Below are 16,022 nucleotides of genomic sequence, written 5' to 3' on the forward strand. Positions count from 1 at the left end.
AAACACGACAAGAAGACAAGAAGGGAGACACACACCAGCGCTGACTGACTGAATTCTTTATTCAGAAAGGAGCACATATACACCAAAAGAAAAAGAAAAAAGAAAAGAAGGGTATATCACTGCGCATGGGGAAAAAAACTGCATATATATTCAAACACGCGCCACGCGCAGAATTCGCAGCCGCGCCACCAGGTGGCGCAGCCTGTCCAGGTTTCGAAGGTATGTATATGAGATGCGCCATGTATGTATAGCAAACCTGATTAGTTGAAGCAGGCTAGGTGACTATTTTTCACCACCCCGTTTCAAAGGGCGGTGCCAATAAATCATCGTCATCAAAGCACGGCGGCAGTCGCGCCTCACATACGACGCGTCTCCGCGGTGGCAATACGATCTGTCGCCGCATTGGTTCATGATAATCGCATTAACGTCGAAATTATAATAGTGAGATGGGTTCAGCGGGTAATTAAAGAATGTTATAGTATAAAATGATGAATAGTCATGATTTCGAACCACCGCGTCGTGTGGCGTCTGTTCGTTTCTCAGCTAGTATGCTTTTGACGAGCTTACGCGGCTTCAGAAGAAGACGAAGAAGAAAGATAGTGGGTACGAGCCACTTTTAAAGGCAAGCAAGCAAGCTCGATGCCTGGTGGTACGGTAAGTATTGGAATTCCCAACCGTTAAGGGCTGGACACTTCTAAACGCAAGATGCAACCTGCAGTGTCAGTGAGAATTGGCAGAGAAATGGTTTAGGCCAACTTTCAGTTTCTCAAGAGCACACATATTCCGCCTGATGGGAAGGGGGCTCGCCGCTGTCACTCGGATGCTATAGCATTCTGGATCCGAACACGAGGTCTAGGGTTTGGCTCCCAATCGCGGCGACAGAATTTCAATGGGGGATGAAATCGTAAAAAGAGGTGTGCTTAATGAATTCACTGGCAGGTTAAGGAAAGCTAGATCATCAAAAAATCACAGCATATCCACGGGGTGAATGATGATGAGTGGGCGAAGCTCCGGAGGGAATCATCGGATCTCCCGCTTAAGGGGACGCTAGCACAAACGCGTTACAAACGTGCAGTACTCTCTAGTAAGGGGGAGCGGCCACAGCGTCTTACGCAGCCATTTACACATGCCGGAACGTGCACCGCGTTTGCCGACGCCATCACATGACTGCTGAGAGAGTATACCCCCCGTATTCATAAACGCTCCTCGAATTGAACTTGACTTGCCACCGCTTTGGGCAGCGCGTTCGAAACGCGTTGAAGGTAAGGCGGAGAGGCCACAGCGTCTTACACCAGCTTCTTACACGGGCCGTAACGCGCTAGCACAAACGTGTTAGAAACACACTAGAAACGCGGCCTTTCGTTAATGTTGGGTATTTATTGCCATCGTGGTGCATGTGTCCATGTCCGCTTCGTGGCGTAGTGGGCTAACGCCGCGCGCTCGGAAGCGAGGGGTCCCTGGTTCGATTCCGCGCTACGGACACAACTTCGGAATTTTTTTTCTCATTTTTCTCAGACTGGTTACACACTACTACTACGACGACGGGGACGGAACGGGTGCCGCTATAAGGAGCTTCGCCCCTAAAATCAATGCGAGGCCCTCCATTGGCGCTCTTTGGCCATATCTGGCCTTTCCCTTGCACCAAAAAAATCAGTAAATCATCAGGCCCTTCACTACGGTGACTCTCACAGACACGTGTAGTATTGGCTTGTTAAGCATTGTGAAACGAATGCAACTTGATAGCATAAACGAACTGCGACTGCATATCCATCAGTTGCAGCAGTTCTATTTTTTCATTTACGTGGCTTCCGAAGACAAAGCAAAATTAAGCAAGAAGACATTTGTATAACAAAATTAAGTAACAATATAGCTGTTGCCAAAAAAAATTGGAGGACGCTTAAGCTTCGCCTTTAAGAGTGGAACGCGATAGCATTCAAAGATCCTTGACTGTTTTTTACACTTCCCGGCAACTGCAGCTTATGTAACCGTAATGTTTACCGAGAAACGCTGGCGGTGAACACTATGCACGAAGGCTCGCTTTCTGGTTGGCGCTGAGCCGTGCTCCCTCAAGGGCTGCAGAAGATAGCGCCAACCTTTCCCTTTCCCTCAAGAACCACTTATCATCTTTCTGGTAGAAACGCGGCCTCTCTTGTGGGCCCGCCTTCTTTTATTGTTTGCACCTTTAACATTTCAGCCTGAGAAGATTTTGCATAAAAGGCATGCGCTGTCGGTGTTTTGTTTCATGACAATTGTTTGTGGGCTGTCTACTCTCAAAATTCCGAGGAATAACTTTGTAAAGAATGCAAGACAAAGTGGGAGCAAATTTAGTGGTGAAATATATTTGGGGGGCCTGCGTGGGCGGCATTGCCGACGCCGGGTTTTCTGCGACACGGGGCCCTAAATGCTATCGTGTTAATAGCAGCTAGACCACGGCCGCTGGATAAAAATTAAAAAAATAAAAATAAAAAGCGACACCATGCCAACAAGGCACCTGCAAATCAACCGTGAAACCATCCGTCGGCAAACCATCATTACAGTTTCCCGTGGGCCAAAATCGCACGCTGTCACCTGTCTCCCTCGTTGCCAGGCCTGCGCTCCACGTATATTGCCATCGTTAGCAAATCGTTATCTGGGAACATTTCGAGAAAGCGTTATTACCTTGTACAACCAAAACACACGGCGTTACGTGCCCGAAATTTCTACACGGCGCAAAAAAAAATATCTACTCAGTATACAAAATGCGCATCTTCAGGACGACCGTGTTACCTATTTTGGTGACCGCATACCTTGAAATCGATACAGCAAGGTACAGCAAGGTATTTCAAGGTACAGCAGAGGGTTTCACGCGTTAAAATTTTTATGACGCAGATAATTCAGATACGGGATCACTGCCTGAACACCCTGAAACATAACCTCGAACCGGAGAGCTGCATCGACACTTACCGCCTGGCCTCCAGCGGTGGATACGATTACCTCGCCAAGGTAGCCTTTCGATACATCGTGCGGAACTTCGACGAGGTACGAACTTTGAAAGTTCTCCACACGGATTTACGACGACTATTCGTCATTCCAATCATTCAATGTCGGGGATTGGAGATCAAAATTTTGATGACAGTGCTTTTCAGCGGCAACGCGGACATCATAATTTGCACAATATCCGTGCGTAAGAGTAATTAGTGACCTCATTTTGCAACTTTTATCCAATCCATGAAGGTCATGTTGTAATCGTGGACTTGGAGCTAGCTTTTGGTAGCAATTGTGTGCCTTGAGCTGGTATTGAGCAAACAAAATGCTCGATATCTGCAGCGAAATGCACCGGTTTACCATTTGTACCGGCTGTACCATTTGTGTATCACACAACCAACCTCACCGCTTAGGGTTCTTAGCACCTTAGGGCCCGAGTGAAGGCAACGCCACCTAGAGGAAGTAATGCGATGACGTTAAGAGGAAGCTTTAGCTCTGTTGTTCCTATATAAATACACGTAAAAGGAGAATTCGTTTTTATCGACAACCACTGCACCAAATTCGACGAGGTTTGTTGCATTTAAAAGAAAACTCAATCTAGTGACTCGTCAATGTTTTTTTTTTTTTTTTTTTTTAGTGACTCGTCAATGTTCGTCAATGTTTCACAAAAAAATGTGCAAATATCGCGAATTTTACGAAAGCGAAACTGTCAAGTTTACAACTCGGCAACAAAAGAAGGTATCACAATTCTGTGCTTTGCATTTAATAGAACATCTGAATCAGACAAAATTGATGTATTACACCTGAATCTCAAAACATTCGGAGCCCTTCTCCTGCCGAGAAACTTGGGGTAAGCGAAGCTTGCTGCAAGACGACGTTGTCGCAAGTGTTCTGCTTCGTCTGCCCTAAACTCAGGGTCGGCGGCTCTTCGCTGACGTATGGCCTCAACATCGCGCTAACGCAATTCGGGGTCCACGGCTCTTCTCTGACGTTTTGCCTGGGCTTCGGAAGCCCTCACGCTATAGAATCGCCACGCTAGAAGCGGACGACAAGCTTCGCTTACCCCCATTTTCTCGACAGGGGAAGGGTTGGTGATTTTATCTGTTTGGGTTCCACGTGTGACAAGGGCGCGTTACAAGTCCCCGAGCCCACAGGGGTATGTGCCATTGAGCTTGAACCCTTTCTGCATGATTACCAGGATCGGCCCACTTTTTAGCATGACATCACCACCGTCACCGTCGACACTTGTGAGCCTATAAAGCTTCGCTTATAATGTAGTAATATGGAAATACAGCTTTGCAAAACCCTCGTACACAACGTAACAAATTTACGGAAGATATAAATTGAGGTATCAAATTTGTCCGCTTTGAATCATCTAATGGATGTCGTTTACAGAACCGCGGGGTCTGTTCTTGATGCAGATCTATTAATTTGTAATCTTCGTGCTTCTGTTTTTTGTTTCGAACGTTTGAATTTTTTAAAGGAATATTCAAAAATTCAAACGTTCGAAAAAAAATAGAAGCACGAAGGTGACAATTTTCGAAAACTCCTTTAAAAAATTCAGGCCATAAACCAAAATTCCGCTTCCAATAGTCGCTAGAATTTAACTTTCTCTCTCAAACAACAAATTTTATTAAAATTGGTCCAGGGGTTATCCCAGAAAAGCATTTCTGCGTTTTACATGTATTTGAATAGGCCGCGTCGGAGTTGGGCCCGAGCCAAAGCTTCCTCTTAGAAGCAAACCGAGAAAAAAAGGCGAGCATAAAATTCGGACGACATGATTCGATGAGGCATGTATATACCAACCCTGCAATAACTATTTTCCCGATCACTCCCCGGAACTGTCACCGACTATGCTGTGTGACCCAGCAAACGTTAGCCAAGCTGTCTAAAGAAAAAAAAATATATTAAAAAATTATGCTGCAGAATACGATTAATAGACTTGCGACGTTAAGTTGTCAGTGATCTGGCGACCAAACACCATCGGTTTTAAAGTCGTATCGTGCACCATGTTATTTAAATTCTCTTTTTTTCAGCAGCTTTGCTAACGCTAGCTGGTGCCCCCTATATGTAGCTTTGCTTTCATGTGCAAGCTACAGTGCTACTGGTATTGACAATCAAGTAGTAAACATCGGCGCATCGGATCAATCTTACGTCCTAGTGTCTCGCTTTCAAGTAAGCCTTGATGAGGCGCTTTGAAATAGCCGAGCAAAAGGCACAGTTTGAGATTGTCTAGGTATAGACCAGGCCTCCTTTGAAAAAATGTGGTTGATCCCTCTTATATAGGAATCGGTATAGAACACGAAAGTGAAACGTGTCTTCACAGAAGTAGTGTAATGTTTATTGCACATTGATATATAATGTCTATTGGTGTTTTGTGGCTAAAGCGCCCTTAGGCGTTGATGCACCCACGCTGACGCCTGGTGGCACGTCTCCTCCATCACGACTACCAACGTCGATGACCATGAGCAACCGTCGTGCATATGGAAGCTGCACTACGCTGCACACGCTAGCACAACGCGAAAGACGAAGCACGTAACTGACACACTAATACAACGCGCAAGACAAAGCACGTAACTGAATCGTCACCGAGTCAAATCAGCGCGTACAGCGCGTCGTAATTGCAGCCTCCGCGATCAACTTTGAAACAATTGAAACAGAAACAATTTCAGAGCTAATTGCGGAGGCCACGCTCCGCTGTGCTGAGTACGGTGAACGCCACCTAGGTGGCGTTGGTAGTGCTTCTTGATGCCAGCGTCCCTTCGAATGGTGGCATCGAGGCGTCGTAGTGCTGAGACCACCGAAGCGTTCACTGTCGGTGCGCGTTAGTGTCATAATGCAGTACTTCTCTTTTCTGCTCGTAGGCGGCGGCACCGCCCCGAGCAAGAGCGCGGGTACACGGAGGAGTGTTAGATATATAAGGCGCGTCTGTGTAGCTCTCTGCAAATGCGTTTGTGGCGCAATGGGTTAAACGCTCGGCGATCTATCGTCGCGGACCGAGAGGTCGTGGGTTCGATTTCCAAATTTTGCATGTTTGTGGAACTTTTTCTTCTGGTTTCTTTCTTTGTATTATGTTCTATGACGTATTTCCGTAATACGTCAGTGAAGTCTTGGTGGACCCCGGCATAAAACACTTTCGTGTTAAAATTTTACATTGGAAATACTGTATTATACTGTGGCGTCTCGAAAGGCTTGCAAAATTAGTTCATCATACCGAAAATGTGAACTACTCAGTGGAGAGTGTTTACTTATTTATTTATTAACAGCGGGGCTGTTTAAGCCACCCGTAAAACCGTGCTCGTCGATCGAAAAAACAGTAAATGCGGCCGATCCTGGCGGTAGTGCAGAAGGGGCCAAGCAAATGGCACATACCCCGGTGAACTAGCGAAGCTGAGCCTGGCTAAGTCTAGCTAAGCATGGTTGGGACTACTTAAGCTTAGTCAGTCATTGATAGCAAATCGATAGCCAGTCACTATGTAATCGATAATCGATGAATAATAAGTAAATTCCGGAAAATGGTGGGGATGACTTGGTAGTGCTTAGCCTAGCCCAAATACGTGGCCAATACCTTGCGATAGCCAATCAATACCTAATCGATAATCGATCAATATACAGTAAATTCCGGAAATTGCTGAGGATGACTTGGTAGTGCTTAGCCTAGCCGTACGTGGCCGTACGGCTACGTGGCCAATACGTACGTGGCCAATAATACGTACGTGGCCAATAATACGTACGTGGCCAATACGTACGTTGCCAATACGTACGTGGCCAATAAGTACGTGTTCAATACCTTGCGATAGCCAATAGACAGAGAATCAATAGCTAATCGATAATTGATCAATAATTAATTAATTCCGGAAATTGCTAGGGATGACTTGGTAGTGCTTAGCCTAGCTCAAACGCCAGGACTAGCTGTACCCAGTTTAAACAAAACTCGCGCTGTCGAGTGTAGAGTTAACGGTCACATTTATACAATAAGACAGATTATGCATGTCGGTTAGCTTATGCAGCTGTTGTTGATGATATAACATGGCGGAGCTGGACGTCTTCCGGCGCCTTTGTTTTTACAAACGGTGGAAGAGGGTGTCTGCACGTACGTGACGCAGGTGTGGAAGAACAGCGCCCAGTTCCAGGCTCTGACGCCAGAGGAGATGTGCAGCATCCTGGAGGACGACCGGCTGCACGCCCCCAACGAGGTGGAGGAGACATTCAGGGCCATCTTGAAGTGGATCTCCGCCGACGTGGACGAAAGGAAGGCCTACCTCGCCAAGTTCCTGCCACTCGTGCGCTTCGCACGCTGCTCCGTCACGTGAGCGCACCCCTCTTGACGTCAGAAGACGCACGCACGTCTGCGCGCTAACGCGACAAGAACGCCTCGACGCGCATCGAGTTGTTAAGCGTTTTGATTTTCATTTGAATTCAGGCATCGCGGCAGAGACGAAATTATTTCAATGGTGGAGCTTCTCTGAAACTATATCTGCAGGGACCTTGCAAGCACAGTGCGATTTTTGTGGGTGGAGCTTGTACTGAATTAATGGGCTATCGTCGACGATAGTGTAGCGCCAAGTATGAATGGTTAATACAGGCTTTCTGCGAATTATTTCTCGAAAGTATTAACTTTCTTGTAGAAGATGTCTGTACAGCTGTGGTGTTGGCGTAAACTGTACCGAAATGGTTCACCTTTGGCGCCATTTGACTGCCGATTATATGGTACAGTGCGGGGTGTACACGCCTGGCCTCTCAGATCGCCCGGCGCGATGAACTGATATCGGTGACCACGGCGATAACAAAGCACTGCTAGAAATGAAGCTATATTCGCTTGAGGTCCAATCAGCTGTCCAAAGGATGAAGTGCCGTGTAGTGTTCCGCGTTTTAGACGCCGGGCCGTTAAAGTACGTTGGAAAACGTGCTTGCCATAGCGCGTCGCGTGGAATCACCTCGCCAAGTGTGCAGTATATCGTTAACCTTGCAATCGAGTCCCCCGCTGCTTCGCGCTGCTTCGCGCTGCTTCCCGTTGCTTCGCGCTGCTTCGCGCTGCTTCGCGCTGCTTCGCGCTGCTTCGCGCTGCTTCGCGCTGCTTCGCGCTGCTTCGCGCTGCTTCGCGCTCCTTCACTTTCGACAGCATATTTTACGTGTCGTTGCAGAGACATTGAGAACGTGGTCACCACCCCACAAATCCTGGGTGACGGAGACAGCATGAAGGTGCTGAACGTAATCCACCAGGTTAGCTGCTGTTTCTCTACACAGCATGGCGATTGCTTTATTACTGGTAGAACGCGTGGCTGTCATAGGATTGCATTAAACATGCGGTTGACGGCGCACACACGCAAAAAAGGGTGTAAGTGTGCGAGTTGTAGACCGTTTTACACCCTTATTCACTTTTAAGAGTGCTAGGAACTATACTGTCGTATGGCCTCTAAGTGCATGCAATATGCGCGCGCGCTTGTGCTGAATGTGCGTGTTCGTGGCGTGTTCTTGTGCGTGTGCGGGTAAAGCGCGTTGAACGAAATCTCGCTTTACCCGCACACGCACAAGAACACGCCGCGAACACGGCACGAGCATATTGCATGCAATTAGATGCAATACGACAGTATAGTTCCTAGCGCAAGTTAAATCCGCGCATACATTGTTTGCACTAACGTCACCGGGACGGCTGTATTTTTGTACTAGCACTAACAGAAAGAAGAAGATAACATAGAGGAAATGAATGAAACTATATCGATCAGTGTACAATCATTGCATTCTACCGGGGCTAACATATGGGGCAGAAACTTGGAGGTTAACAAGGAATTCAGGTAACTCGGCTGATCTCAGAAGCAGCAATTGAAGTAGGAGGTAAGGCACAAAGGCAGCCAGTAGGTAAGCTCTCCGAAGTAACAAAGGACCTAATAAAGAAACGGCAAAGCATGAAAGTGTCAAACTCAAGAGATCAGATAGAATTCGCTAACTTGTCAAAACTGATCAACAAGAAGAAAGTAAGGGATATTCGAAATTATAACGTGGGAAGGATTGAGGATGCCGTAAAATATGGACGCCGCATTAAATCAGTAAGAAGAAAACTTGGCATAGGACAAGACAAGATGTATGCACTGCAAGATAAGCAAGGTAGTATCATCAGCAATTTCGATGACATACTAAAAGCAGCGAAAGAATTCTATACTGACCTGTACAGTTCCCAGAGCTGCCAAGCTACCTTCATTCAAAGTAGTGATGAACAGGATACAGAGGCTCCTTCTATAACTAACGATGAAGTTAGAAGTGCCTGCAAGACATGACTCGGGGAAAGGGGCTGTAGAAGATGGAGTAACAGTCGATTTAATAAACGATGGAGGAGATATCATGCTTGAAAAGCTTGCGGCTCTTCACACGCAATGTCTCGTGACTTCTAGTGTACCAGAGAACTGGAAGAACTCCGACATTGTACTAATCCAAAAGAAGGGAGACGTTAGAGAATTGAAAAATTATAGGCCCATTAGCATGCTTTCAGTTCTGTATAAACTATTCATCAAGATAATTTCCAATAGAATCAGGGTAACACTTGACTTCAATCAACAAAGAGAACAGGCTGGCCTTAGGAAGGGATATTCTATGATGGATCATATCCATGTCATCAATCAAGTAATCGAGAAATCTGCGGAGTACAATCAACCTCTCTATATGGCTTTCATAGATTATGAAAATGCATTTGATTCAGTAGAGATGCCAGCACTCATAGCGGCATTGCGTAATCAAGGAGTTCAGGAGGCATACGTGAATATCTTGGAAAATATCTACGAAGATTCTACAGCGACGTCAGTTCTCCACAAGAAAAGTAGAAAGTTAACTATCAAGAAAGGGATCAGGCAAGGAGACACAATCTCTCCAATGCTATTCACTGCATGCTTAGAGGAAGTATTCAAGCTCTTACACTGGGAAGGCTTAGTAGTGAGGTTCAACGGCGAATATTTCGGCAACCTTCAGTTTGCAGATGACATTGTCCTATTCAGAAACAATGGGGACGAATTACAACAAATGATTGAGGACCTTACCGAGAAAGTGTAAGAAGTGGGCTTGAAGATTAAAATGCAGAAAACAAAGGTAATGTGCAATGGCCTGCCAAGGGAACAGGAATTCAGGATCGCCAGTCGGACTCTAGAGTCTCTAAAGGAGTTTATCTAGGTCAATGCTCACAGGGAGCCCTGATCACGAGAAGGAAATTTATAGAAGAATAAAATTTGGTTGAAGTGCATACGGCAGGCATTGCCAAATCCTGAATGGGAACTTACCAGTGTAGTTGAAAAAAAGTGTACAACCATTGCATTCTACCGGGGCTAACATATGGGGCAGAAACTTGGAGGTTAACAAAGAAGCTCGAGAACAAGTTAAGGACCGCACAAAGAGCGATGGAACGAAAAATCTTAGGACTAACGTTAAGAGACAGGAAGAGAGCGGTGTGGATCAGGCAACAAACGGGGATAGCTGATATTCTAGTTGACATTGAGCGGAAGAAATGGAGCTGAGCAGGTCATGTAATGCGTAGGATGGATAACGGGTGGACCATTAGAGTTACAGAATGGATACCAAGGGAAGTGAAGCGCAGTCGAGGTTGGCAGAAAACTACATGGGATGATGAAGTTAGGAAATTTGCAGGCGCAAGTTGGAACACGCTAGCGCAAGACAGGGGAGGTGTCATTGGAGATCGCAGGGAGAGACCTTCGTTCTGCAGTGGACATAAAATATAGGCTGATGATGAGGACTTTAAAGGCCCCAGCGAAGGGATTTTACATAAAGCGTGGGCTATAACAGACTTGATAGGTGTTGCACAACTGCTCGATCGTTGCCTTGAAGTCGGTGCTACTGGAGAGGCCGTCTCGCGCCGCGACGGCCTTCGTGCCTTGTGGCTACTACGTAGATGCGAGATTCCCAATCTCGTGACATATAATTTAATTGGGGCACACAGCAATGTTTGTCCGAATCTCATTTGCGTCTGTAAACGCGCCACAAGCGTAATCACAAATTTATAACGCCGCTCGTCTTATACGTTGTGCAGAACAGCGCGACAGTTTCTGACGCTTTGTGGTTGACCAAGCAGCCACAAGATGTCTCTATCAGCCTTTTATTCCGTTACTATGACCTTCAATGACGCTGCTCACGTCAACGCCTTCGGTACCCCTGCGTACTAAACGGACAAGCTAACGGTCTGTAACATATTCGTCGTGTTATACTTACCATATGTTTAGGACTATAGTCCTCACCCGCTGTATAGTCCGCAGGGGCCAATTTGGGCCTAAAATTTAAAAAAAGATTTTCTTAGACTAGCCCGCACTCTGTGTATAGTCCGTAGGAACTTGGATAGAAATTAGGTTTTGTTCAGCTTGTCTGCAACCAGCAAATTTACAGTAGGTAAGAAAAAGTTTATTGTCAACCAGTAAAAGCCTGGGTCCTTTATTAGACTGTAAAAAGGAGCCAATACCTTAAAATCAAAATCATCTTGCGGGGGCTGCCAGAACAAAACAAGTCAAGCATGTCGGATTCCGTTAACGGCTCATCGATGTCTTCATCGCATTCACATTCTTTAGTTCTTGCGCACGGTCGAGTACACCGAGCGTGAACTATGCCGCGAAGGCAGATGTTCTTGATGCGTTCAAATATAAGGAAAGTGCCCCATGCGTCGAGCTTATGTATGCAGCTTTCTAGTTGTACTTAGCCGTAAAACTCACTTATCAAACATTCTAAAGGTCCGACCATCGCTCATCGCACATGTAATGCTGGAAGGAAGTAGGCAGTGACGTGACCACTGCCATGGCAGGGAGGCGGCACCTTAAGCCTAACAGTACACGAACTGCTAGAACTGCCCTTGCGGAACAACGACCATTGCAGAGCTGATTTTGATAACTGATTCAGCAAGGGAAAAGTTCGCAGGCGCGGTCTGGCCTCGTTATCCTTCAGCGCGCCTTCGACCTATAAGAAATAAAATCATGTATAGTCCGTACCGATAGATAGTACGCCGCACCCCCCCCCCCCCCCCCCCCCGCAAAATTTCAACTTATACAGTCCACGGACTATATTCCGGAAGCAGTTGTCTCTTTTTCTAGATCCCGGGACGAGCAGGTCTTTCTAATCAGACACACGCGCAAAACATGCTTTAATCACGCAGACGCTCAGCCTGCCGTCCATGGCGGTAGGCGAAGTTGCCGGCGTCGACCTGTCCCCGAAGCTGTGGCTCAAGCCTCGCCTGCCCAAAAACATTCTCTTCCTTTTCGGCGGCTGGACGGTGGGCGCGACCAACAAGATGCTCACATTCTACTGCCGCGCAGCCAAGTGGCGCATGATGGGCAAACAGAACACCACGCCCAGGTAACGTGTCCACTCGACAATAAGCTATATTAAGGCGAAGGCCTTAAGTGTCGATGTTGGCGCGGCCCTTGGCGGTGACCTTGGCGAAACTGCGCTGTGACGAAAAAGCCGGCAGATCCCACGCCCTGGGGGAATCGATGTTAGGCGATGCCGGAGTGCGGGAAACCGACAAACGGAACGACCATGAGAGTCGGCGGCTGTTTAATGACATACATGACACACATGTCATGACCTATCATTTGTGTCCGAACTCATTTCAGTGGTTTTTGAGCGTTAATCTTTCTTCGCTGAGTCATTGTTATGACCTACATGACACGACTTATCACTTATGTTCGTCATACACTCCTGTCATAGTATGCCAATTTTGGTACCTATACTAAGGTAACGAAACGACCATGAGAGCACCAAAACGAAGGCGGCTAGATAGATAGATAGATACTGTCGAAGTATCAAATGTTCGCTAAGAAATGCATCGCACTTAAAATGACCGACGCCGCAAATAGGAAAAGCACGACTACAAACGCTCGGATTGACGTCAGATTTCTCAGGGAGGTTCCTGTAAACAAAGTAAATAAAATTTGGTAAATTTCGCTCTGGGTGGGAATCGAACCCGGGCCTTTGCAGTGCGAGACGAGCAGACTTCCCAGAAGCCACGGCTGCTCCACGACTCTGGCTTACTAAAGGGTAAAGGCGTGCCTGGTACGTGGCTGATTGCAAGCGTCACGTGGTCACAAAGAGGTGCTCGTACCATTGTTCGCGCCTTCCTTCGTCTTTGCACAGCTGGCTCCGATGCCGCTGACAATGCCAGCGTTCCCACACTGCCCCTCGTGCTCGTGCCACTGCTCGCGCGTTCGTCGTCGTCGTCTTCCACAGCGGGCAGGCTTTCGCCTTCACGTTTTACAAACGGGTAACACTTGCTTACTTTTTCGTTGTAAGTGGTGGCGACAAAAATATTTTCGAGATGTCTCGGTAAGGGGCTTCAAATACTTTGCAGAGAATGGAAACGCGATAGAAAGAGTCCGCATAATCTGACAGGTCTACGCGCACAAGTGATGCGACTCCGAATTGTTGATAAACCGTGGCCTCGACGAACGTACGCTTTCGCATTGGCCTTCTGTCATGGCATCATGGTAATGCACCCATCAAACAATTTTTCTAACTAGAGTAATATTGCGAAACGGCGGCGGAGTAGTGGCAAGTACTAGTATCACAGCCGTGGAAATCGTGGCCAAATGGCTAGACAATGCATTAAAGTTTGTAGGAGTACCAAGGACATATTAAGTAGAGTACATTGATAAAGCTTCCAGGTAGGAAAGGCATGTGTTAAGGGGGGGTGGGGGGTACATGACATTTAAAAAGTGTTCACCGACGTCCACCGCAGGGCGTACCACGGCGTAGCAGTGATCGGGCAGTGTATCTACTTCGTGGGCGGATTCAACGGTCGCGAGTGCTACCACTCGGTCGCCTGCTTCGACTTGTCCCTGGCCAGATGGAGCGCCAAGGCCAACATGGCGAAAGCGCGCTGCTACGTCAGTGTTGCCGTTCTCCAGGCAAGCAAGAGCGAAGAAAGGCAGCCACTTGTACTGCTGCAAAGCCTGCAAAGCTACACAGCTGGCGCGAGTTCTCGCGAACTGTAATTTTAGCTATACCTATATACACATTGCCGTGTATGTACATCACGAACACATACAGTAGCAGCAATACCGGTAGCGAAATCTTCACTATAGAGCGGAAGTTCTGGCTTCATGGTTATTCATGGTAATTTATTAAACGGTGCGCATATCGAAGAATGTGATAAAGAGACTGATACAGAACTCTGTATCTTCTTTGTCACAGCACTCGTGTTACGGGTGTTCTTAGATAGAAGCGACACCTCTCGACGCTTTATTGAACCGCAACGAGTTATAGCGCTATTGTATGACTTGTTGTGGCGGAATGGTGCTCTGTTTGCAAATGCATTGAAAATTAAAATGCTGACGGTCATCGCGTATCGTGCATCCAAGCGGAAGGCCGAACTGCACCTCGGATACACCAGTCCAAAATACATGCAATATTTCAAACAAAGTAATATGACCATAATGAGTGATTACCGTATGTAGTACCGCAAAAAAAAAAAAAAAGGAGCTTGCAAATTGTTGCATGTAAAGATGCTTCGTATCCAACCGCAATGCAAGGAAACCCACACGCCCCCTGCTGTCGCCTGGCGCAGACGTTTGTAAAAGCGAGTGGCCATGTTGTTGCTTCGGTCATAGTGGCGTATACGTGTTTTAGCATACCGACGCTGGCGTAAAACTCTTGCTGCATTAAAATGTTTTGGGTCTAAACATGATGCGAGATCAGCAAGTTTTACAGCCATACGATGGGGGCTTGACTTGATACTTGATAAATGGATAACTACACAGCGTAGACATTGGATATGCTATCTAATTCAGAAACCAAACTAGCCAGATTTTTTCCGCTATGTTACCTCGAACGTTATGCTGCTGTCTGAGGAAAGAGATCCTTTATCATTGTGGTCACCTCCGGTCCTTTGAAAAACTCGAGCACAACTAAACACCCACCTTTCAACACTTCGACTTCCCTTACGCACCAGTCAATTCTTCTCCTTTCCCATTGAGAGTTGCGAAAAATTGAGCAGAACGTACGCATATGCTATTATAATAAAAGCCTTTGCTCCATGGAAGTGGAATGTTTATTAATATTGTCCCTGCAGTATCCGTAGCAGTCCCTGTAGAATCCGCAGGTATAATTGGCTGGTGCTGAGCTAACTACGTAAAGAGTTCACAACGAAAGTGCCCGAAGGCCAACTACCGTCAAATTCTGCATTGCGTCAGAAGCATCGGTGGTATGACTACAGAGAAGACAGGGAAGACGCAGTGAAAGATTATGTGCAAAATGTGAACAGATGCATCAGAAACAACCGTAAAACTTCATGCCCTTAATACCATAACTGTAAACAGTCCCCCCCCCCTTCCTCCCTCCCTCTTCAATAAGAACCCGACGGAAGTGACGTAGACCGCAGACTGCCCCACCAGAACACCACTGCGGCTTCTTGCTACTTCACTCGCGTACTGTAACCTACGTCATATCCGTCTTATCCGTAGTTGAGCGGCACACCGCTAGGGGAACCTGTCGTCTGCTACGTTGCTGTTAATTATTTGTGTAGTTGCTAGTGTTGCTGCTGTTTCGTGATAATTTTTTAACACAATGAGCTCGAGGGAGACTTTGCAGCAGTTGGCAGTCTCTTTACATGTGTCGTCCTGTCTTCGCAGGGTCACATCTACGCCATGGGAGGTTTCGACGGCCACATGCGCACAAACACGGTCGAGCGGTACGAGGTCAACACAAACCAGTGGTCCATGGTGGCCAACATGAACGACATCCGCAGTGACGCCAGCGCCGCTGCAGCTGGAGGACGCATCTACATGTGAGGTCGTTTCCGGATTCACTGGCTTCCGAATCGCTTTGTGGGAGTGAATCGACTGATCAGGTTATTACTATAGAGGTTCGCTGTACGACCGTGGCTCTTACTCGCCAACGGTTCTCGGCTCAAAGTATACAAGTACTCGTTTAAAGTAGATTAATCGAGTAGCCGAATGGATGATAATGATGATGATTGCCTATGAAATCTGTGTGGTGGGAAATATTCACCGAACTTGAATGAGCTGACTGGGTGTTACAACATCTATTGCAATTTAGCATACTGTTTCGTGCATAGCGTG

General features: G+C 46.8%; 1 protein-coding gene across 1 annotated transcript; it reads left to right on the forward strand.

Annotated features, from left to right (window-relative positions):
• Positions 1-639: 639 nt before the first annotated feature.
• LOC119458632 (kelch-like protein 10) lies at positions 640-15,731 on the forward strand. Its single transcript, XM_049670930.1, has 7 exons — positions 640-654; positions 2,869-3,018; positions 7,071-7,273; positions 8,109-8,187; positions 12,101-12,300; positions 13,682-13,850; positions 15,573-15,731. The coding sequence occupies exons 1-7, from the start codon at positions 640-642 to the stop codon at positions 15,729-15,731; spliced, it is 975 nt and encodes a 324-aa protein (XP_049526887.1).
• Positions 15,732-16,022: the final 291 nt, after the last annotated feature.

This window comes from Dermacentor silvarum, chromosome 7 (assembly GCF_013339745.2).
Source record: "Dermacentor silvarum isolate Dsil-2018 chromosome 7, BIME_Dsil_1.4, whole genome shotgun sequence".
Taxonomy (NCBI): domain Eukaryota; kingdom Metazoa; phylum Arthropoda; class Arachnida; order Ixodida; family Ixodidae; genus Dermacentor; species Dermacentor silvarum.

What these genes read in the sequence shown, in the direction of transcription:
- LOC119458632 (XM_049670930.1), top strand. An exon ending in TCGTGCGGAACTTCGACGAG is followed by an intron (nt 3,019 to 7,070) that starts GTACGAACTTTG and finishes TACGTGACGCAG; the next exon opens with GTGTGGAAGAACAGCGCCCA. An exon ending in TCAGTGTTGCCGTTCTCCAG is followed by an intron (nt 13,851 to 15,572) that starts GCAAGCAAGAGC and finishes CTGTCTTCGCAG; the next exon opens with GGTCACATCTACGCCATGGG.